We start from the raw sequence: 22898 nt of genomic DNA on the forward strand, positions 1-22898 counted from the left end.
GTATTTCCTTCATGAAACGCAAATCTAGTTATAATTATAATCCAAAGTGATGGATGTTTAATCATTTTTGGAAAAGCCTAACTGTGAGTCACCTGTTTGTCAGTGTGATTATTGTAAAGTACATACCGTAGGTACTTCAGGAAGCTATGATGGTTTACCCCTACCTGGGGTAACTTCTCCCAGCAAATCCCTCAATCCAACACAACACCAAACTCTCAAGTTATTATTGAGTTTTACTGGGAACTTTGGGTAATGATTGATGAGGGCTTTCCTTCCTGAAATACATCATATATATATTCTGATCTTGCAGATTTGCTCGATATAACAGAAGAATATCAAACACGACCCGTCAGAACACACAGGACAGCCACCTGGACAAGCAGTGGATTACTGAAACTACCTGCTGGCTCATACACCTGAGTGAACCATCAAACCACTGCTAATGATCCAAACCATGCACATTACATCCCACTTCATCTTAAATTATTTGAGCTGTTTACCAGATTAAGATTATGATCAGATTAAATTTAAAAATACAATTAAGGTTCTTAAATACAAGGCTACAGTTACTGAGGGGAAGAATTGGTTTATTAATGGGAAAGTCAGGGTTACTGAGATGACGATCAGAAATATTAATTTTCATTCTCATATCACTTAGATCACAGATTAGATTAAGATGGTTTGCTCATTCATATTAAAATGTATAAGTGGAATATATATATTTCTGTAAATCTACTCTGTGACCATGTCCGTTGTGAAACACACTATACAAATAAAAACTGAACTGAAAGGAATTGAGTTTCGATTGTTTCTCAGCAACTATGTGTATCGCTCAGAGAAAACAAAAAACACTGACAAACACAGCTCAGTTTACAAGTGTTCCTCTTTCTGTAGCTGCTTCTCATTGTTTTAAAGTGACAATCACAGACATGGTGTCTTTAATCTGTCTTATGTTGCACACAGCTTCTAATTTCTGCACTAGTGTGTTACTGATTTAAATGAACACGCAGTAACGAGTGTGAGAAACATCTTTATAACAGAAACACATTATTGTTTATAGTGACACGTCAGTATGGCGTAAAGAGAACTAAACTAGAAGGACCCTCAGTAGAGTTCAGACCCCCGCCAAGCCACATACAGTGTCATCAACATCAAAATCAGATGACTTGAACCAGGGATCATACTAAAGCTGTCCACCAAATTTCATCCAAATCCGTTCACTACTTTTTGAGTTATGTTGGGAACAGACAAAAAAATCCTGGATCCCCATACAGTACTATGCAAAAGTCTTAGCCCCCCCCCCCCTATTTTTTTTCCATACAAACTTTATCGATTTCTATTTTATGACTTTTACATTATTGAGTCAAACATTACAAAAACATTTTAGAGTCCAAATGTTGGGGGGGGGGGGGGGGGGGGGGGGTCCAGCACAAAATTAAATGTTACAGGAAAAAAAAAGTTTGTATCTGAGCAGCATATTCCACAAAAGAGCACTTTTCAGATGAAAAAAGAAAGCATAATGAAGGCTGCTGGGTTTTGGTGTAAAATGAAGAAGTGAGTGTGACAGTCAAAGTGTCCAGAAGAACTGTGGCTGGTTCTGTAAGATGCTCAGGAAAACCTACAGATCATTTCCGCATAAAACTGACCTCACTGGACCTGAGACGGATAATTTTTTTTAAAGCAAAGGAAATTTAATCTCACACCAAATACTGACTTTGTTTAATTTATTATGGCTCACTGATTACTGTTTATAGTATTTTTTAATGTTGAAACATTTCATTTCATTATTTTTAAGCCATTTTTGGTCGACAGCATTTCTTTACATGAGCCTCAGACTTTTGCAAAGAGCTGTATATATCTAGATTTACATAAAAATCTAAATGATTGTTCCTTGGCCCATGGCTCACCTTTCCTCCAAATTTAATCAAAATATGTTCACTACTTTTTGAGATACATTGGGGAAAACAAACAAACAAATGGTGGAAAACCATAACGTCCTCCAACAAAGGTGGCGAAGGTAAAAAAACAAACAAACACAAGTATCTGAGGAAAAATACAGAAACACAGCCTTTCCTCCTTCAGCATTAACTCTGTATTACTCTCCTTGTCAGAACCTTCCAGTTTCATAATTATTAATAACATGAACAGCTTTCGGGCAGCACGGTGGTGTAGTGGTTAGCGCTGTCGCCTCACAGCAAGAAGGTCCTGGGTTCGAACCCCGTGGCCGGCGAGGGCCTTTCTGTGTGGAGTTTGCATGTTCTCCCCGTGTCCGCGTGGGTTTCCTCCGGGTGCTCCGGTTTCCCCCACAGTCCAAAGACATGCAGGTTAGGTTAACTGGTGACTCTAAATTGAGCGTAGGTGTGAATGGTTGTCTGTGTCTGTGTGTCAGCCCTGTGATGACCTGGCGACTTGTCCAGGGTGAACCCCGCCTTTCACCCGTAGTCAGCTGGGATAGGATCCAGCTCGCCTGCGACCCTGTAGAACAGGATAAAGCGGCTACAGATAATGAGATGAGATGAGATGAACAGCTTTCCTCCTGGACCCAGAAAAAATGTCCCCACAATGAAAAAACTGTCAAATATTCCTATCTTTGTGACGATGTTTTGTCATTACCAAGATACAAAAACAGAGAAACTATTTAGAACTCAAGAAAACACACACACAAGATTATGTTTGCTGAAACAGAATTGGAATGGAGGGGAAGTTTATGACAATAGATAGCATCATTACATGGGTAGTGTGTGTGTGTGTGTGTGTGTGTGTGTTTTGGGCTCCAACTTTTTTCTGTCACCACAGCAGCAGGCCACCTAGGCGTGTCATCTTACTGACTCAGGTTTCTTACTCTGAAATGAAACACAACCTACACACACACACACACAGAGTTTCTGTATGAGACATGATGTAAAGTCAACATAACTGGATATCATAATGGAAACCACGCCAATGTTCACAGTCACACTCTTTACCTTCCTGCAGTGTTCAGTACCCGGCGATGCCTCTGTTTACGTTTTATAGCAAAATACTGTCATCAACATTTATTTAAAATCTCTCATATAGCAGTGTTAGTAATAATTCTGCGAATAATAAACACTGTGTTTTGCTGTTTCAGTCACCTTGAAGGTAGTTATTTTCCAATAACAGCACACCTCTAAGTGTTTTTATTCCTTTTATACTGCAGCACTTTACCAGCAAATATGATTTTGTATTTATTAAAAAAAGACACGAGATACTTTAGCAATATGACATGAAACGGCGTGACACAATGACACGAGACAGGGCGTGGCACGTGAAAGGGCGTGACACGTGAGAGGGCATGACACGAGAGAGGACGTGATATGAAGCATAGACATATAAACATAGACGCCGCCTTCTGCGTAGAATCATACATCATCCTCGCCGCCATATTGGATGTGGCAAAGTGGAGATTCTTCATCGTCTCTGGTATAGCGTCTAGACAGTAGCCGAGAATAAAGATGCCTCATTCATGTGCTGCGTTTAACTGTACCAACAGGTTTACCGTCCAAACGAGATCACATGGGATTACCTTTCACAGGTGAGACTGGAAAAATACTTTTCATTGTATTTGGTCATTATAACGTAATTTTACGAACAGATTTTTCTGACTTTGTGGCTAATATGAAGTCTCGCGCATAATAGCCGCTCGGTGAAACCTGTCTCCAAACAACGAAGTATTTCCTTCGTAACTACGCTGATTGTTAGTTGCTTAGCTAACTTTTCACATACTATGTAGGTTTCCCAAAAATAAAGCCATGAAAAAGCAGTGGGAGACAGCTGTGCGACGGGAAGGGTTTTCTGCTACTCCGTCATCCATGCTCTGCAGTGAACACTTCAGAACGGAGGATTTGGACAGAACAGGTCAGACAGTCAGGATCAGAGAGGGAGCTGTTCCTTCAGTCTTCAGTTTCCCAGCTCATCTCCACCGGGGGGGTGTAGAGTTATAAGCAGTGAGAATTAGAGAATACAGTGCCACACTATGATGAACGTTTTTGAACGTATGATGAATGTTTTTAACCTTTCTGAATGGGAAGGAATCAGTGATGTATTTTGTTTTGGTATGACGTTAGAACCTGGCCGAACTCAGTTTGGCGCTCATTCAGCTCACTTTATTCAGCGAGAGCAGGTCTGTGTGGTGACTCAATAAATAAAACAGTACATTTTTATTTTCATTCACTATTTCCAGTTTTTCCACTATTTCCATCATTTATCATATTCAGTCTTGTCGGTTGGTTATTGTGGCCTCAGGTTTTGGTAGCTTGCTACGGTATGCTGACTGATTAGCTTACCTGAGCTATCTATCGCGGATCTGTCGCTAGTTTGCAGTGTACAGGGGATTTCGCACACTATTTATAACCATCACATTAAAAGTTATATATGTTGTTGTGATGCCTGTTTGTTTCCCAAATATACATGTGTGTGTCTTAATGGGTGAATAAAAGGCATCGAGTTAAATATTATTGTAGAAAGGGGCTTTATGAAGTTCAGTCCATTTACTTGCATTGGTTTACGGGGAAGATTTGCCACATCCAATATGGCGGACACTCTGACGTATCCCAGCAACGGGCCACCAGCTCAATGTGGCGTCTATGTTTATATGTCTATGATATAAAGGAGCATGACATGAGATGGGGCCTGACATGAGACAGGGCGTGACATGAGAGGGGGCGTGACATGAGACAGGACGTGACATGAGACAGGACGTGACATGAGAGGGGGCGTGACATGAGAGGGGGCGTGACATGAGACAGGACGTGACATGAGACAGGACGTGACATGAGAGGGGGCGTGACATGAGAGGGGGCGTGACATGAGACAGGACGTGACATGAGACAGGACGTGACATGAGAGGGGGCGTGACACGAGAGGGGGCGTGACACGAGAGGGGGCGTGACACGAGAGGGGGCGTGACACGAGAGAGGGCGTGACATGAAAGGACATCCTGTTGTACTAAATACCAGCACTTGCTTTATAATCCGTCGGCTGGCTCGCTCCCATTGACTCATACGAGATTACCGTTAAAAATATCGTCCCTTCTTCTGTTTCTTCTTCACCTCATGAGCTTTCATATATTACAAAAAAAGTCATATTCCTGAAAAGTAACGATCGCCATGTCGGCTGATGATGTCACCAGTTCTACTGTAGTAACTATTTCAAACTAGGAAGTGGAATTTTATGTGGTGAGCACACACGAGCGGAGTGATACACAGTGAAACGTCCCAGTGCTGGTATCGTAAATATCAGAACTCTTGGAACAGCATTCAACCAATCAGATTAGTGAACCACAACTACCTGTGTTACAATACCATGTAACGTTAAGGAGTGTTGTTAGTTCCTGTTCTTGCTGACGTTAAACAGTCATTCCCTCACTAGCGTCTCTTTAGTCTCTCTCCTGAAGTTAATAAGGGAAAAAAATCATGAAAAGTTACAGCTTTAACTCTGACTATTACACAGCGCTGACACTGGAGACTCCTTCCAGAAATGTTACACACACACACACACACACACACACACACACACACACACACACACACTTCTCCTGACAGATAAGAACAGAAAACATATTTATTATCAGTGGAGCGTCTGCTGGACACGCCCCTGTGAGCGGTTACTATAGAAACGATAACGTATAAGAACGAGAGCATTAATATTTCACCAACATAACACAAGTATAATGTGTCGTTCTTTAATAAATGAAATTGTAACTGTTGGTAAACTGCTGTGGTATAAGGGCAGTAAAACCCTTAGGGACGTGCTGTTCGAGGGAAATAATCAACTTCATGGCCGTAAGAGTAACTCTCTGCATGAACCTGCCACAACGTTCAGTCCTGAGAGTGAGTGCAGTCTAACTGTATTCACTCACACGGTTATAAGGTGATGAAAGATTGATACGTTATCGCTAATCCAGTTAGCGATGAGAAATATGTCTCATAACATTCCTTTGTGCACAGTTAGATCAGAAAGGCAGCGTCTCTGCTCGTCGTTATTTGATCATTGGTTTAGTTTCTGGGCAGGATCTCCATGGAGCGGGCACAGCCGGAATCTGATCCACATCAAAAGCAGGAATGTGGCAGAACCAGTCCAGGGCTTTTATTATTACTCCATAAACAGCAGGAAAAGACATTTTTCAGGTCACAACCCACAGCTCGCTCTCCTGCTGTCCCCAGTTCTTCTGCTCTGAGCTAGTCCAATACTCCTTATATTTCATTCTAATCTTCAAAGAATAACCCTCACAAGCTGTTTCCTGTGACACACAGTGCTATTTTCCATTTTAATACTGAAATACATTTTCTTTCCAGTACTGTTAGGTTCAATCACTTTGAACTGAATGTAATGTGCAGTTCTAACAACCCATAGTATTTCTCTGGATCCTGAGCTATCGCATGCATCACATTAACCTTTAAATATAAAAATGTTAAATATCCACAGCTGCAGTTTTTACACTGTTCAGCAGAGTTGCCAGATGTTTCATTACTCAAACCAGATTCTTTTACATTCTTGTTGAAATATGATCACATCTGGCAACCCAACCCCCAAGCATGAGGACATGTTGTAAAGAATCTTTAACCAAACCCATCACTGGCTCTCGCCTCCAGTACATTTCCTTCTGCATGCTGAAAAGCTTTAGTTAAACATTTCCATGTAATGTGCACCAACATACAGGAGTTGCCAGATCGGGAAATTTTACTATTTTCTGTTAATTGTGTTTAAATGTTATTCAATCAGTCCAGTTAACCAGAGTGCTCAGGAGCTCTAGTCAAGGGTGGATTATTTAAAAATCACACACACAATAAAATAAAATGTAGTTTATATAAATAGTTTTATAAACAGAATTAAGTTGTGAACCTTAAAAGTGAACCCAATCTGGCAACCCTGTTTAAATTCCAACCACCAATAAAGCATTTTTATTTATTTATTAGTATATTAACAGATTTGTGCCCCTGCTTGATGTTTTGTTACCAGCGTGTGCATGAGTGTGTGAGTTATATTAGGTGTAGTTTATTTATAGAATAAGAATAACATGCTTATAATGATTTCCCAATCAATAATCTCAAATATATTCTTCTTGTTAAATGTTTAACCTGCACATTTAAAATACAGGGCAGTGTGTTAGCTCAGAGAGAAACCACAAAGGAAAGCAGGGACCATGTAGTCATTAAAAAAAAACAAAAAAAATCTGACAAATATCCAACAAACTTTTCTAATCTGTCCAGAGGAAGCACTTGTCGAGTCTCCGTCACAACTGGTCTTAATTTAACAGCAAACATCTCATCTCATCTCATTATCTGTAGCCGCTTTATCCTGTTCTACAGGGTCGCAGGCGAGCTGGAGCCTATCCCAGCTGACTACAGGCGAAAGGCGGGGTTCACCCTGGACAAGTCGCCAGGTCATCACAGGGCTGACACATAGACACAGACAACCATTCACACTCACATTCACACCTACGCTCAATTTAGAGTCACCAGTTAACCTAACCTGCATGTCTTTGGACTGTGGGGGAAACCGGAGCACCCGGAGGAAACCCACGCGGACATGGGGAGAACATGCAAACTCCGCACAGAAAGGCCCTCGCCGGCCACGGGGCTCGAACCCGGACCTTCTTGCTGTGAGGCGACAGCGCTAACCACTGCACCACCGTGCCGCCCTTAACAGCAAACATTTCATAAAAATAACAAATTAAAACAGGCGTTTTAAACATGATGCACTAGAATCTTCCTTTAAATGTTCTTGTGCATCAGTGTGGTGTCTGGACACAGAAGGTGTAAAGCTCTTCCTGTTTCCTGTTTGTAACTCTGGGTGTGAAATGGAGGATGGACGATGTTCTAAATCACTGGGATAAAGTGATAATGGTGTCTGTTACACGGATTCAAAGAGGATGAGATTAAATATGACAAAATACTACAGCAGGGTTTATTTAAAAGAGAAGTCACTCGGAACTTTCACTGGTTTATTACAAGACCGTGGAACAGAACCTCGCTGTACCCCTTTTCCACCAACAGGGTACGGGTTCTGTTCTTGTTCGTGCACCAAATTTCAATCTTTTCAGAGAATTTCAACTAAAAATAAATTGGCTTGGAACCTGAAGAGTTGGTTCCCAACTAGAACCAAAATGCAGCTGTTTTTTCCGAGTGTGAACCGCAACATCAGTGAGTGTGTCATTAGTTTGGAGAGGAAACAGATAAAGAAAACCTCTTCAGGAAAAAAAATGGACTCAAAACAAAAGCTTGCAGGTATTCATGCACTCCGCCATCTTGCTCCTACTATATACTTCTGTTGTGCCACGCCCTCTATTCATTACACATCCTTGATTACAACGGTTCCACTCAAAACTGGTGGAAACATGGGCTGGTTCGCGACCTGGCACCAAGGTTCAGAGAATCCTGAACAGAACCATTACATTACAGGCATTTAGCAGATGCTCTTATCCAGAGCAACATACAACGTACCCAGAGCAGCCTGAGGAGCAGTTGGGGGTTCGGTGCCTTGCTCAAGGGCACTTCAGCCATTCCTGTTGGTCCAGGGAATCAAACCAGCAGCCTTTTGGTCCCAAAGCTGCTTCTCTAACCTTTAGGCCATGGCTTCCCCAGTTCAAGAACCCGTTTCTTGTTGGTGGAAAAGGGGTGCCAGTAGACTCTGGGAAGCACAGCCAAGGGCTCTGGGAGTTCCTTTATTTTGTTACAGTGGTGGAAATCACAACCCACAGGATCAGAGTTATTATATTTAAAGGCCCCAGCACCAAAGTCAGCTCAGATCTGGAAAAGAATTTGTTCTATCAGGAGTAAAAGTCTGAATAATGTTTGTGTTATAAATCGATACTGAGGGGGTCTGTAGAATTTACTTCACTCAGTGCTTCATGGACGTTATGTTCCTTTGTGATGTCATATTCATCCTGATACCAAACCTTCACCATGATACATTGACTTATATAAATCATACTGATAAGTAATGTAGATTGTTATCGTGATATATCAATACTCGTATTGGTTATCACAATATATAATATTGAGACCATCAATGACAGCGTGGCTCGCTCCAGCCCCGTCTAGTCCAGAAGGAACGATCTAAAGTGAGCCACCTTGTGCAATAAATGTTGCAAGCTATATACACTATATACAAGCTATATATACCGGTAGAAGTGATATCTACCCTAGGAGTAACGACCTATTTACCAGAAAGAATCCAAATCAGTGAAGAACTGAGGGAGAAGAAGCAATTTGTGTGAAAATTGCTCGTTAGAGCTTAATTAGTCCATAACTTCATTATTAATTGCAATTATGCAAATTTGGGTAGAAGCTATATGCACAGACCTACCTTCCTGCCAAAAAGAATAAAAATAGGTGAAGAATTGAGAGAGAAGAAGTGATTTTCTTGAAATGTGGACGCTGCCGGACAGACGCCGAACAACACATCACCTGTCGGTTGGATAAGCTAATAATGACGTATCATTACACTTGTTGTTTGGAATCCTGAGCGTGTAACATGATTTGCTGGATTTCTAACCAACAAACTCCATCTTCAGACACTAGGCCACGCCCCCTAGATCAATCTACAACCCCAATTCCAAAAAAGTTGGGACAAAGTACAAATTGTAAATAAAAACGGAATGCAATAATTTACAAATCTCAAAAACTGATCTTGTATTCACAATAGAACATAGACAACATATCAAATGTCGAAAGTGAGACATTTTGAAATTTCATGCCAAATATTGGCTCATTTGAAATTTCATGACAGCAACACATCTCAAAAAAGTTGGGACAGGGGCAATAAGAGGCTGGAAAAGTTAAAGGTACAAAAAAGGAACAGCTGGAGGACCAAATTGCAACTCATTAGGTCAATTGGCAATAGGTCATTAACATGACTGGGTATAAAAAGAGCATCTTGGAGTGGCAGCGGCTCTCAGAAGTAAAGATGGGAAGAGGATCACCAATCCCCCTAATTCTGCGCCGACAAATAGTGGAGCAATATCAGAAAGGAGTTCGACAGTGTAAAATTGCATAGAGTTTGAACATATCATCATCTACAGTCCATAATATCATCAAAAGATTCAGAGAATCTGGAAGAATCTCTGTGCGTAAGGGTCAAGGCCAGAAAACCATACCGGGTGCCCGTGATCTTCGGGCCCTTAGACGGCACTGCATCACATACAGGCATGCTTCTGTATTGGAAATCACAAAATGGACTCAGGAATATTTCCAGAGAACATTATCTGTGAACACAATTCACCGTGCCATCCGCCGTTGCCAGCTAAAACTCTATAGTTCAAAGAAGAAGCCGTATCTAAACATGATCCAGAAGCGCAGACGTCTTCTCTGGGCCAAGGCTCATTTAAAATGGACTGTGGCAAAGTGGAAAACTGTTCTGTGGTCAGACGAATCAAAATTTGAAGTTCTTTATGGAAATCAGGGACGCCGTGTCATTCGGACTAAAGAGGAGAAGGACGACCCGAGTTGTTATCGGCGCTCAGTTCAGAAGCCTGCATCTCTGATGGTATGGGGTTGCATTAGTGTGTGTGGCATGGGCAGCTTACACATCTGGAAAGACACCGTCAATGCTGAAAGGTATATCCAGGTTCTAGAGCAACATATGCTCCCATCCAGACGACGTCTCTTTCAGGGAAGACCTTGCATTTTCCAACATGACAATGCCAAACCACATACTGCATCAATTACAGCATCATGGCTGCGTAGAAGAAGGGTCCGGGTACTGAACTGGCCAGCCTGCAGTCCAGATCTTTCACCCATAGAAAACATTTGACGCATCATAAAACGGAAGATACGACAAAAAAGACCTAAGACAGTTGAGCAACTAGAATCCTACATTAGACAAGAATGGGTTAACATTCCTATCCCTAAACTTGAGCAACTTGTCTCCTCAGTCCCCAGACGTTTACAGACTGTTGTAAAGAGAAAAGGGGATGTCTCACAGTGGGAAACATGGCCTTGTCCCAACTTTTTTGAGATGTGTTGTTGTCATGAAATTTAAAATCACCTAATTTTTCTCTTTAAATGATACATTTTCTCAGTTTAAACATTTGATATGTCATCTATGTTCTATTCTGAATAAAATATGGAATTTTGAAACCTCTACATCATTGCATTCCGTTTTTATTTACAATTTGTACTTTGTCCCAACTTTTTTGGAATCGGGGTTGTATGTGACATGATGCATTTTTGTCCACAAAGCTGATTGAGTGCACGATGCTAAACAGGACGCTATAAGTTTCCATTAGCAACACAAGCCTTGATATTTCACACACTAAAGACATCTCGGCTGTGTGGTTTCGTTTAGTGTAAAGGTGAAGACTGCGTACGCTTATTTACTCCTTTCAGTCAGTGATTACGGAAACAATTATTTACTGTTGACAAGAGAAATACGTAATCTTCTGTTGTAAGGAAAGCCACGCCCACTGAGCCGATCCTTCGCCAGGTGTTAAAGCTCGATACACGACAAAACACACAAACATTCACAATCTTATTCACAGTGATGCACGTTTGGGTGTGTAAGATTGTCTAATATTGTTGTTCAAGCTCTGAAGATTAGAGAAGAATCTCTCTCTCTCTCTCACACACACAACCTAGAGATCAGTCTGTGGTGTGTGTGGTGTGTGCAACAATGTGAGGCGTATGCTGGGTCTTACAGGAAAGACTGTGATGGAAATTAAAAAAAAAAACACAGGTGTGTGTACCTGTTAGAAAAGTGGGCGTGGCTATTAGGTGGGTTGAGGTAAAAATAGGCTGTATATAAATGGTGAAGTTCAGTTCCTTTTTCGGCAAGTGAAATGAGCATTCCCAGTGCGCTCTCACACACACACACACACACACACACACACACACACACTGTGTTGTAATGTCACCCTCCTTAGACCAACAGTAGCAGTCCATTAAGCACACTGATGGGAGGAGAGATAAAAGGGTGTGTCCTGGGTCAAGCGGTGACTTTTAATTATTACACAGCAGAAAAGGCATGGAACAGACTTGTGTGTGTCAGAGTTTTGTCCATGCTTCAAAATATCACGAGAAATGTTTAAGAACGGGTGGCACGGTGGTGTAGTGGTTAGCGCTGTCGCCTCACAGCAAGAAGGTCCTGGGTTCGAGCCCCGGGGCCGGCGAGGGCCTTTCTGTGCGGAGTTTGCATGTTCTCCCCGTGTCCGCGTGGGTTTCCTCCGGGTGCTCCGGTTTCCCCCACAGTCCAAAGACATGCAGGTTAGGTTAACTGGTGACTCTAAATTGAGCGTAGGTGTGAATGTGAGTGTGAATGGTTGTCTGTGTCTATGTGTCAGCCCTGTGATGACCTGGCGACTTGTCCAGGGTGTACCCCGCCTTTCACCCGTAGTCAGCTGGGATAGGCTCCAGCTCGCCTGCGACCCTGTAGAAGGATAAAGCGGCTACAGATAATGAGATGAGACGAGATGTTTAAGAACTTTAACTGACAATATATTCATTTATTTATGATAATTCATTTATTTTTATTTTAATAATTTTTTTAAAATGTGGAGTAATAAAGTAAGTGATGTAATATTATTATTAACGTAACTATAATGTGATCTTTACCTCCTGCTGCTGTTAAGTACTGGTTAATAGTTTAATAAGTAGTTGAACAGACTGATCAGAGTCCTTCATCCTGATTGGTCAGCTGTTGTCCATTTTAACTTCTGCTGAATGCTGATTGGTCGGTCTGTAGCTGGTCAGTCTGGAGCTCAGATTGGTCCACAGCAGCGTGGTATGGTCACTGGCCGGGTTGATTTTAAACCGTGCAGTCACTGGGAGTGTGTACATGAGCTGTGTGCTGATTGGTCAGTCTGTAGGTCAGCTGCATGGTGATTGGTCAGTTCCAGGCAGAATTGAGGAGATCATAGGAAACTTGAGAGATGTTAAAGGCTTGATGCTTGTGACTGGAGGACAGCATGGTTTCCAAGGTGATCTTGTGGGCGGGGTTGTAAATGATACGGGCTCGTTGGGCCTCTGTGTCCTCGTTGGCCCAGACAGGAGCGAGCATCTCAGCCGAGAACAATAACGGGAACACGCTGCTCATATACACACTCTCAAAGAGCTTCTTTAGTACAGCTACATCCTTCTGTTTTACACACACACACACACACACACACACACACACACACACACACACACGCATCTTTAACAGACCAGTCAAAAGTTAGAACATAAATGTCCTCAAACTAAATTGGTAGTGTTCAAATTAGCTTGGAAGGAGAGCTTCCTGAAGTACAGAAAAGTTCTTAATGCTTCTAGATCAACGTATCTCTCCACCCTAATAGAGGATCGCAAAAATAATCCTAGATTCCTATTTAATACTGTAGCAAAATTAACTATGAGTAAAACCTCCACAGAAACACGTACACCTTCAATATATAATAATGACTTCATGAATTTTTTTCAATGGCAAAATTTAAAATATCAGACAAAAAAATTCAGACTACTAATTTAAAGCCAGACAATTTCATAAATAACCCTGTAGTTAACAATATCAAATCAGCAATTAGAAATGTTTTACTCCCCTTAGAGAGACCGAACTAATTTCACTAATTTTCTCATTAAAATCCTCAACTTGTGTACTAGATCCCTTACCTACACGACACTTCAAACAGATAATACCTGAAATAATTGAACCGCTTCTAAAAATAATAAATTCTTCTCTTAGGATCGGCTATGTACCCAAATCCTTTAAACTATCAGTTATCAAACCCCTGATTAAAAAACCTGACCTTGATCCCTGTCAGCTGTCCAATTATCGGCCAATATCAAACCTCCCCTTTATCTCCAAGATCCTTGAAAAAGCTGTGGCACAGCAGTTATGCTCATATTTACATAGGAATAACATCCATGAAATGTATCAGTCAGGATTTAGACCTCATCATAGCACAGAGACAGCTCTGGTTAAAGTAGTAAACGACCTACTGTTGGTGTCTGATCAGGGCTGTGTCTCGCTACTTGTGTTGCTTGACCTTAGTGCAGCATTTGATACCACTGATCATCCCATTCTTCTGGATAGACTAGAAAATGTTGTGGGAGTTAAGGGAACGGCCCTCTCCTGGCTCAGCTCTTATTTAACTGATCGCTATCAGTATGTTGATGCAAATGGTGATTTTTTTTTAATGCATACTAAGGTAAAGTTTGGTGTTCCACAAGGTTCTGACTTAGCCCCACTGCTTTTTTCTTTATATATGAATGGAATGATCAAATGGCATGAAATTTCAAAATGTCTCACTTTCGACATTTGATATGTTGTCTATGTTCTATTGTGAATACAATATCAGTTTTTGAGATTTATAAATTATTGCATTCCGTTTTTATTTACAATTTGTACTTTGTCCCAACTTTTTTGGAATCGGGGTTGTATATTAAAAACTGAGGAATGTGTGAAGGACATTAGACACTGGATGCTTATTAACTTCTTTCTACTTAACTCTGACAAGACTGAAGTACTTGTACTCGGACCACATGCAGCTGGATGTACGTAGGTTTTCTGATTCCACAGTAACTCTGGATGGCCTTTCTGTTTCTTCACGTGCAGCAGTAAAAGACCTCTGGGTGATTATTAACTCCAGCCTCTCATTGAAATCTCATATTGATAATATTACAAGGACAGCCTTCTTTCATCTCAGAAATATTGCTAAGATAAGAAATTTAATGCCACTACATGACGCAGAAAAACTAGTTCATGCTTTCGTTACCTCCATGTTGGATTATTGTAATGCCTTACTGTCTGGATGTTCCAATAAGTGCATAAACAAGCTCCAGTTAGTTCAAAATGCAGCAGCGAGAGTCCTTACTAGAACTAGAAAATATGACCCCATCACCCCTGTCTTATCCACACTGCACTGGCTCCCAATCAAATTTCGTATTGATTATAAAATACTACTATTGACCTTTAAAGCACTGAATGGTCTCGCACCACAGTACCTGAGTGAACTTCTGCTCCTCTATGACCCGCCACGCCTACTTAGATCAAAAGGTGCAGGCTATCTGCTGGTACCTCGTATAGTGAAGGCTACATCAGGGGGCGGAGCCTTTTCTTACAAAGCCCCACAGTTATGGAACAGCCTTCCAAGTAGTGTTCGGGAATCAGACACAGTCTCAGTGTTTAAGTCTCGGCTGAAAACAGATCTGTTTAGTCAAGCCTTGTGTTAATGGTGTTTATGAGGTAAAGGAGTAGATCTGGAGGATCCTCAGACAGAGTGTTTTGGTAAACTGGGATGTATGGATGCTGTCAGTCCCAACTCGCTTGCTCACTCGAGTTTGTTGACGGTGTAGTGGCTGCTGCTTTATGTCCCGGGGCCCCTCATGCCTGTGTTACCTTCTGGCTCTCCCTTTTAGTTATGCTGTCATAGTAAATCTCGCCGGAGTCCCTGCTTTCACTCAGTGAGCAATGTTCTTACTCATTAGGTAACACTGGGCAAACCTAACAACATGTGTTCTCTCTCTACACATGTCGATCCTGAGACACCAGTGATGTTGGCCTCTACTGCTCCTCAGACCCGCCTGATCCATCCTGATGCCCTACTTCTAGCTGAGGTTCTCATCCCATCGCTCCTGTGGAGGTCGGCCCCCATTGGGACAGTCTAAACTAAAGTCACGCTTAGAAGACGCTCTGGACTCTTACAGTTCTGCTCCGATGGTTTTGGAGTCCAATCCCCAGGATAACTTTACGACTGCAGGTGTCATGGACAGTTTTACACTCAAGTCTCCATCAGTGAACAGTTGATAACTTCAACAAAACAGACTTCCTCGTCTCGTCTCGTCTCGTCTCGTCTCGTCTTCTTCCGCTTATCCAGGACCGGGTCGCGGAGGCAGCAGTCTAAGCATGGAAGCCCAAACTTCCCTTTCCCCAGACACCTCGGCCAGCTCCTCGGGAAGAACACCGAGGCGTTCCCAGGCCAGCCGAGAGACATAGTCCCTCCAGCGTGTCCTGGGTCTTCCCCGGGGCCTCCTCCCGGGGGGACATGCCTGGAACACCTCCCCAGGGAGGCGTCCAGGAGGCATCCGAAAAAGATGCCCGAGCCACCTCAGCTGGTTCCTCTCGATGTGGAGGAGCAGCGGCTCTACTCCGAGCTCCTCCCGAGTGACTGTGCTTCTCACCCTATCTCTAAGGGAGCGCCCAGCCACCCTGCGAAGGAAACTCATTTCAGCCGCTTGTATCCGCGATCTTTTTCTTTCTGTCATTACCCAAAGCTCATGACCATAGGTGAGAGTCGGAACGTAGATCAACCGGTAAATTGAGAGCTTCGCCTTTTGGCTCAGCTCCTTCTTCACCACGACGGACCGGTAAAGCGACCGCATCACTGCGGAGGCTGCACCGATCCGCCTGTCGATCTCACGCTCCATCCTTCCCTCACTCGTGAACAAGATCCCAAGATACTTAAACTCCTCCACTTGAGGCAGGACTTCTCCACCAACCTGGAGAGGGCAAGCCACCCTTTTCCGGTCGAGAACCATGGCCTCGGACTTGGAGGTGCTGATTCTCATCCCAGCCGCTTCACACTCGACTGCAAACCGCCCCAGTACATGCTGAAGGTCCTGGTTTGAAGAAGCCAACAGGACAACATCATCCGCAAAAAGCAGAGATGAAATCCTGTGGTTCCCAAACAGGATTCCTTCCGGCCCCTGGCTGCGCCTAGAAATTCTGTCCATAAAAATTATGAACAGAACCGGTGACAAAGGGCAGCCCTGACGGAGTCCAACATGCACTGGGAACAGGTCTGACTTACTGCCGGCAATGCGAACCAGACTCCTGCTCCGTTCGTACAGGGACCGGACAGCCCTTAGCAAAGAGCCCCGAACCCCATACTCCCGAAGCACCCCCCACAGAATACCACGGGGGACACGGTCGAATGCCTTCTCCAGATCCACAAAGCACATGTGGACTGGTTGGGCAAACTCCCATGAACCCTCGAGCACCCTATGAAGGGTATAGAGCTGGTCCAGTGTTCCGCGACCAGGACGAAAACCGCATTGTTCCTCCTGGATCCGAGGTTCGACTATCGGTCGAATTCTCCTCTCCAGTACCCTGGAGTAAACTTTCCCTGGGAGGCTGAGAAGTGTGATTCCCCTATAATTGGAGCACACTCTCCGGTCCCCTTTCTTAAAAAGAGGGACCACCACCCCAGTCTGCCACTCCAGAGGCACTGTCCCCGACCGCCACGCGATGTTGCAGAGGCGTGTCAACCAAGACAGCCCCACAACATCCAGAGACTTGAGATACTCAGGGCGGATCTCATCCACCCCCGGTGCCTTGCCACCGAGGAGCTTGCAAACCACCTCAGTGACTTCGGCTTGGGTAATGGACGAGTCCACCTCTGAGTCATCAGCCTCAGTCTCCTCAGTGGAAGACATGACGGTGGGATTGAGGAGATCCTCAAAGTATTCCTTCCACCGCCCGACAATGTCCCCAGTCGAGGTCAACAGCTCCCCACCCGCACTGTAAACAGTGTTGGCAGAGTACTGCTTCCCCCTCCTGAGGCGCCGGACGGTTTGCCAGAATTTCTTCGAGGCCGACCGATAGTCCTTCTCCATGGCCTCCCCGAACTCCTCCCAGTTCCGAGTTTTTGCCTCCGCAACTGCCCGAGCTGCAGCACGCCTGGCCTGCCGATACCCGTCGGCTGCCTCAGGAGTCCCGGAGGTCAACATGGCCCGATAGGACTCCTTCTTCAGCTTGACGGCATCCCTTACTTCCGGTGTCCACCACCGGGTTCGGGGATTGCCGCCACGACAGGCACCGGAGACCTTGCGGCCACAGCTCCGAACAGCTGCGTCCACAATGGAGGTAGAGAACATGGTCCACTCAGACTCAATGTCCCCCGCCTCCCTCGGAAGCTGGGAAAAGCTCTCCCGGAGGTGGGAGTTAAAGACCTCCCCAACAGAGTGCTCGGCCAGACGTTCCCAGCAGACCCTCACCATACGTTTGGGCCTGCCAGGTCTGTCCAGCTTCCTCCTCCGCCAGCGGATCCAACTCACCACCAGGTGGTGATCAGTTGACAACTCAGCCCCTCTCTTCACCCGAGTGTCCAAGACATAGGGTCGGAGATCAGATGACACGACTACAAAGTCGATCATCGACCTCCGACCTAAGGTGTCCTGGTGCCACGTGCACTTATGGACACCCCTATGCTCGAACATGGTGTTCGTTATGGACAAACTGTGACTAGCACAGAAGTCCAATAACAAAACACCACTCGGGTTCAGATCGGGGAGGCCGTTCCTCCCAACCACGCCCCTCCAGGTGTCACTGTCATCGCCCACGTGAGCATTGAAGTCCCCCAGTAGCACAATGGAGTCCCCAGTCTGAGCACCCCTCAGTACCTCTCCCAGGGACTCCAAGAAGGCCGGATACTCTATACTGCTATTTGGCCCGTAGGCACAAACAACAGCAAGAGCCCTCTCCCCAATCCGAAGGCGCAGAGAGGCGACCCTCTCGTTCACTGGGGTAAACTCCAACACATGGCGGCTGAGCTGGGGAGCTATAAGGAAGCCCACACCAGCCCGCCGCCGCTCACCATGGGCGACTCCAGAGAAGTGGAAAGTCCAGCCCCTCTCGAGGAGCTGGGTTCCAGAGCCCAAGCTGTGCGTGGAGGTGAGCCCGACTATCTCTAGCCGGTACCTCTCAACCTCCCGCACAAGCTCAGGCTCCTTCCCCCCCAGCGAAGTGACATTCCATGTCCCAACAGCCAGCCGCTGTGTCCGGGGACTTCAACAAAACAGACTTCCTGTTAAACTATAATGAATTTCCTGGTGACACAGTTGCACTCTGTGACTCTATAGGACACGGTTACAGAAGTGAGTTATTTATAATCACGCTCTCTGTTATCACCCAGATGAGGATGGGTTCCCTTTAGAGTCTCGTTCCTCTCAAGGTTTCTTCCTCGTGTCATCTCACACAACCCAAACACTCTAAATGGCTTGAACACTCCACACAAGTATTGTGTCACAATCAAAAAGTATTTTGCCCCTTCAGATGTTAGACATTAAATTCCTACAAAACATTGAAAGACTCAAAGGGAGGAGTAAATACTTATGCACAATGCTCTACATGACCACAAAGAGGTTGTTAAGTTCTGTAAATTTCTTCTGCAAACACACACACACACACACACACACACACACACACACACACACACACACACACACAGCTTTACCTTCTGAGACCTTTTCAGGTTGTTTTCTGACTCTGCCCATGATTTCTGGAAAATAACAGACAAACTTAATAATTTCTCTCTCACGCGTACACACACACACACACACACACACACACACGTACAGAGAACCACTTAGTTTAACCCCCTGTGTGTGTTGGTGTGAGTCCTCACCCTGAAAGCATCCATCAGGTCCAACTGATCAAGAACCTCAGGGAATGTCGCTAGAACCGAGCTGCAGATCAGATCTAGAACAGAACCAGGAATGGATTCATTTATTTAAGGTGTGTGTGTGTGTGTGTGTGTGTGTGTGTGTGTGTGTGTGTGTGTGTGTACCTGCATTCTGCATGGTGACTCGGTCCAGCAGCAGTGTATCAGCGAGCAGTTGTCTGTACAGAACCAGCAGGGGAACCGTGGACACACAGCCGAGTAAAGTGTCAGGGAGTAAGCTGCAGAACACACACACACACACACACACACACACACACACACACACACACACACACAGACACACACACACACAATCACACCATTAAGCCCAAGTCTGGTTCTCACTTTCTTCAAGAAGAATCTACCTGGACTTACTTTTCGTATTTCAGTGTTTAGATGGTTATTATGACCTCGACATCTCTAATTATTTGCAATTTTACAACTTTGAATATGAACCTTACAATTTAAGAAACACTGAATTAACCTTTAAGACCTTCAACCGATGCCAGAACTAACACCCTTAAATTTTCCTTTTTCCCACGAGTTGCTCGGCTCTGGAATACTCACTCTGCCTTTATTAATAAGGAAAAGTGAATGAGTTTCGATCTTCAAAAGCAGGCTGAGGTCACACCGTCTCGAGATTGATTGACAGGACTGAACTGAATTAATTTTTTTATGTAATCGGCCTTTTATGGTATCATTGCTTTTTTATTGAAGGTTAATATTTAAGTCGTCTCTAAATTTTCTGTTTTATTGTGTTCACTGCTTTCCGTTAATTGTTCAGTGGCTGAGCACGGAGCATTCGGGCGTGGCTGTAGGGTCGTTTTATGTTTTTTCAAGCCTTGCAGCCACGTTTAGGTGTTTTGGGTGTGGCTGGCGTGCCGATGTATGGAAGGTGGAATGGTGGAAAATGGTGGAAAATGTCAACTCTGTTATCATCGATTCTGTTAATGGATTGCCCAGTTTAACGATAACAGAGTTGACAATTTCAAAAGTCAACACTTGAAATGTACCCACACAAAAAAAAAAAAAAAAAATCATATACATTGTTTGTCTATTTCTTTCTTGGTGGCCTTTATCTGAGGGAAGTTCATTCCTGTTTCCCATCAGCACCTGTTGTTTGTGCTATTTTTTCTTTCTTCTATTATTTCTTGTATAATTGTAGTTCTTTATTCTGTGCTCTGAAATCATTAAAGTAAAATATAGTAGAAACCTACAACTATCTCTCCACCTGTCTATCTGTCAGCCTGTCTTTCTACCTGTCTGTCTCTCTGTCTACCTGTCTGTGTACCTGCCATTCTGCTGACCTTTCTGTCTCTCTCTCAGCCTGTCTGTCTTGTCCTGTCCAGCACTTTTAATGAGTCTAATCTCAGAGTGGCTCTCAGACTCGTACACACTGAGACAGATTAAACCTGCTTTACTTTGAACTGAACTGAGGTTTTAATTATAATTTTATTTCTATATAAACCTTTTAATAATGGAAATGTTCCCAAAGCAGCTTTACACAAATCCAGATAAGATATGAACAATTCTCTGTGACTCAGTGTCACACACTCTACACACAGTCCTGTACTGAGTCTCTCTCACACACACACACACACACCAGTCGTTTCTCACCACCATCCTCACGTGAACGTGGCTTTAAATGTGCTGATGGAAATGTGACTCAGCTATAATTTCAGCACCTTGTCCCTTCATGCTGAGACATGCGGGTTCTTCTGCTCAGCTTCCTCACTCACACACACATCAGAAAACAAACACTGAAATGTGGGATTGATTAAAGACCATAAAGCTTGGACTTTTCGAGGATTTGTTCTATGATGATGTGGACGGCAGTCAGGAACTGTTTATACATTAAAGTGCATATCACGGGTAAATTCAGGAGCAAGATCAATGTAATTCTCCTATTTTATATTAAACTTTGGTTAAATATCTGTAATATTCTGCATTCTGGGCGGCACGGTGGTGTAGTGGTTAGCGCTGTCGCCTCACAGCAAGAAGGTCCGGGTTCGAGCCCCGTGGCCGGCGAGGGCCTTTCTGTGCGGAGTTTGCATGTTCTCCCCGTGTCCGCGTGGGTTTCCTCCGGGTGCTCCGGTTTCCCCCACAGTCCAAAGACATGCAGGTTAGGTTAACTGGTGACTCTAAATTGAGCGTAGGTGTGAATGTGAGTGTGAATGGTTGTCTGTGTCTATGTGTCAGCCCTGTGATGACCTGGCGACTTGTCCAGGGTGAACCCCGCCTTTCGCCCGTAGTCAGCTGGGATAGGCTCCAGCTTGCCTGCGACCCTGTAGAAGGATAAAGCGGCTACAGATAATGAGATGAGATTCTGCATTCTCTGCAATTTTTTTCCCCTTGCGCAATACCAGAAAAATTCAGTTGAAATCAAGCCATTTGAGGCGAATTGGTCCGCCTCTGAAGAAACTTGGCGTTTGGATTTCCCGGCAAACATTGATTTTCGTGACATCATGTGCGGGACGCCTCCTTCTGAATCCTACGTCAGCGCTGGTTTGTTTATGAGAAAACGACCTGGTGGTTTTCTGCAAATTTCTTCAACATTATCACGTAATTATTAAAATGGTGAACAGATGTATCGTAGGAGGGTGTAGCAACACCAATCATGATGGGATTAGTACTCATCGTTTCCCAAAAGACCGGACAATGAGAGAGAAACGGGAGCGCTTGGTCTACACAGGCTGTGCACTGAAACCGTGCAAAGCTCTCGCAGCCTGCTGGCGCTTCCGCAGGTGACGTCACGAATCTGGCTCCAGACTCCCTTGGGATTTTTCCCAGATGTGTTTTGTTATTTTATTTTTTTCTGCTGTAGACAGATGGCCTTGTGCAAAATTACCCTTCTGGATGAGTGTGTAAAGGGACAGACTTTCATATAAAAAAAAACAAAATTGGTCCAGAACGTGCACTTTAACCCGAACACCCGAGGAGGTGTGTGAAGGCACGTCATGTTTCTCAGTTCAGGATTGAAGACGGTGCTCGTGAGCGCCCTCTGTCACCCCTCACTGCACTCTGGATGTGCACTAATCACAGCACTCGTGTGTTTCTTTACTGATTTTACTGTCAGAAAGCAGAAATAGTTGACTAAAGTGTTTTATTTGCTGTCAGATTTAATATGTAACATGAAAGAAAGAGACCATTTTAAAAAAATGAAAAATAAAACACTAATATGATGATATATGAGAAGATGGCACGTGTTGAAGTTAATCTAATAGGAGTCTCGTATATCACATCACTGCATGAATACTCCTAGTGCAGAAAATAACAGGATTAATGAATTAATAGTGTCTTTTTTTGCATTTAATATGTGTAAATTAAAATCTTTTAAGTCATCAGTCATTACAGACGCTTAACAGAGTTTCAACAATCCTTAAGGTCAAAAATATATTAAAAAAGCATTAATTGTTTTAAAGGACCCATGGCATGGTGGTTTGTTGATGCTTTAAACGGGCCCGTGGAGGTTTCCGGATGTTATATCCGCAGCCTTTCTCGAAATGAACCCTCGGCACGTAGATAT

At 43.9% G+C, this 22898-nt stretch overlaps 1 protein-coding gene across 5 annotated transcripts in view; it reads right to left on the minus strand.

Moving 5' to 3' along the window:
• Positions 1-2687: 2687 nt before the first annotated feature.
• Positions 2688-22898, minus strand: part of nphp1 (nephronophthisis 1) — a 60767-nt gene continuing 40556 nt past the window's right edge. Inside the window, exons 17-21 of one of the 5 annotated variants that reach the window (XR_009655608.1) lie at positions 19499-19611; positions 19337-19410; positions 19166-19210; positions 12570-13092; positions 2688-2860 (exon numbers count right to left, since the gene is read on the minus strand). Coding sequence is in view for 4 of the 5 variants with exons in the window: in XM_060933245.1 (XP_060789228.1) it covers positions 12844-13092; positions 19166-19210; positions 19337-19410; positions 19499-19611 (481 nt within the window). In the remaining variant the exon portion in view is untranslated. Of the gene's footprint in view, positions 2861-12459; positions 13093-19165; positions 19211-19336; positions 19411-19498; positions 19612-22898 lie in introns of those variants that run through there. The other 4 variants (XM_060933248.1, XM_060933246.1, XM_060933245.1 and 1 more) reach the window with 4 other exon arrangements.

The sequence above is a fragment of the Neoarius graeffei genome, chromosome 11, assembly GCF_027579695.1.
Source record: "Neoarius graeffei isolate fNeoGra1 chromosome 11, fNeoGra1.pri, whole genome shotgun sequence".
In the NCBI taxonomy this organism is placed as follows: Eukaryota; Metazoa; Chordata; class Actinopteri; order Siluriformes; family Ariidae; genus Neoarius; species Neoarius graeffei.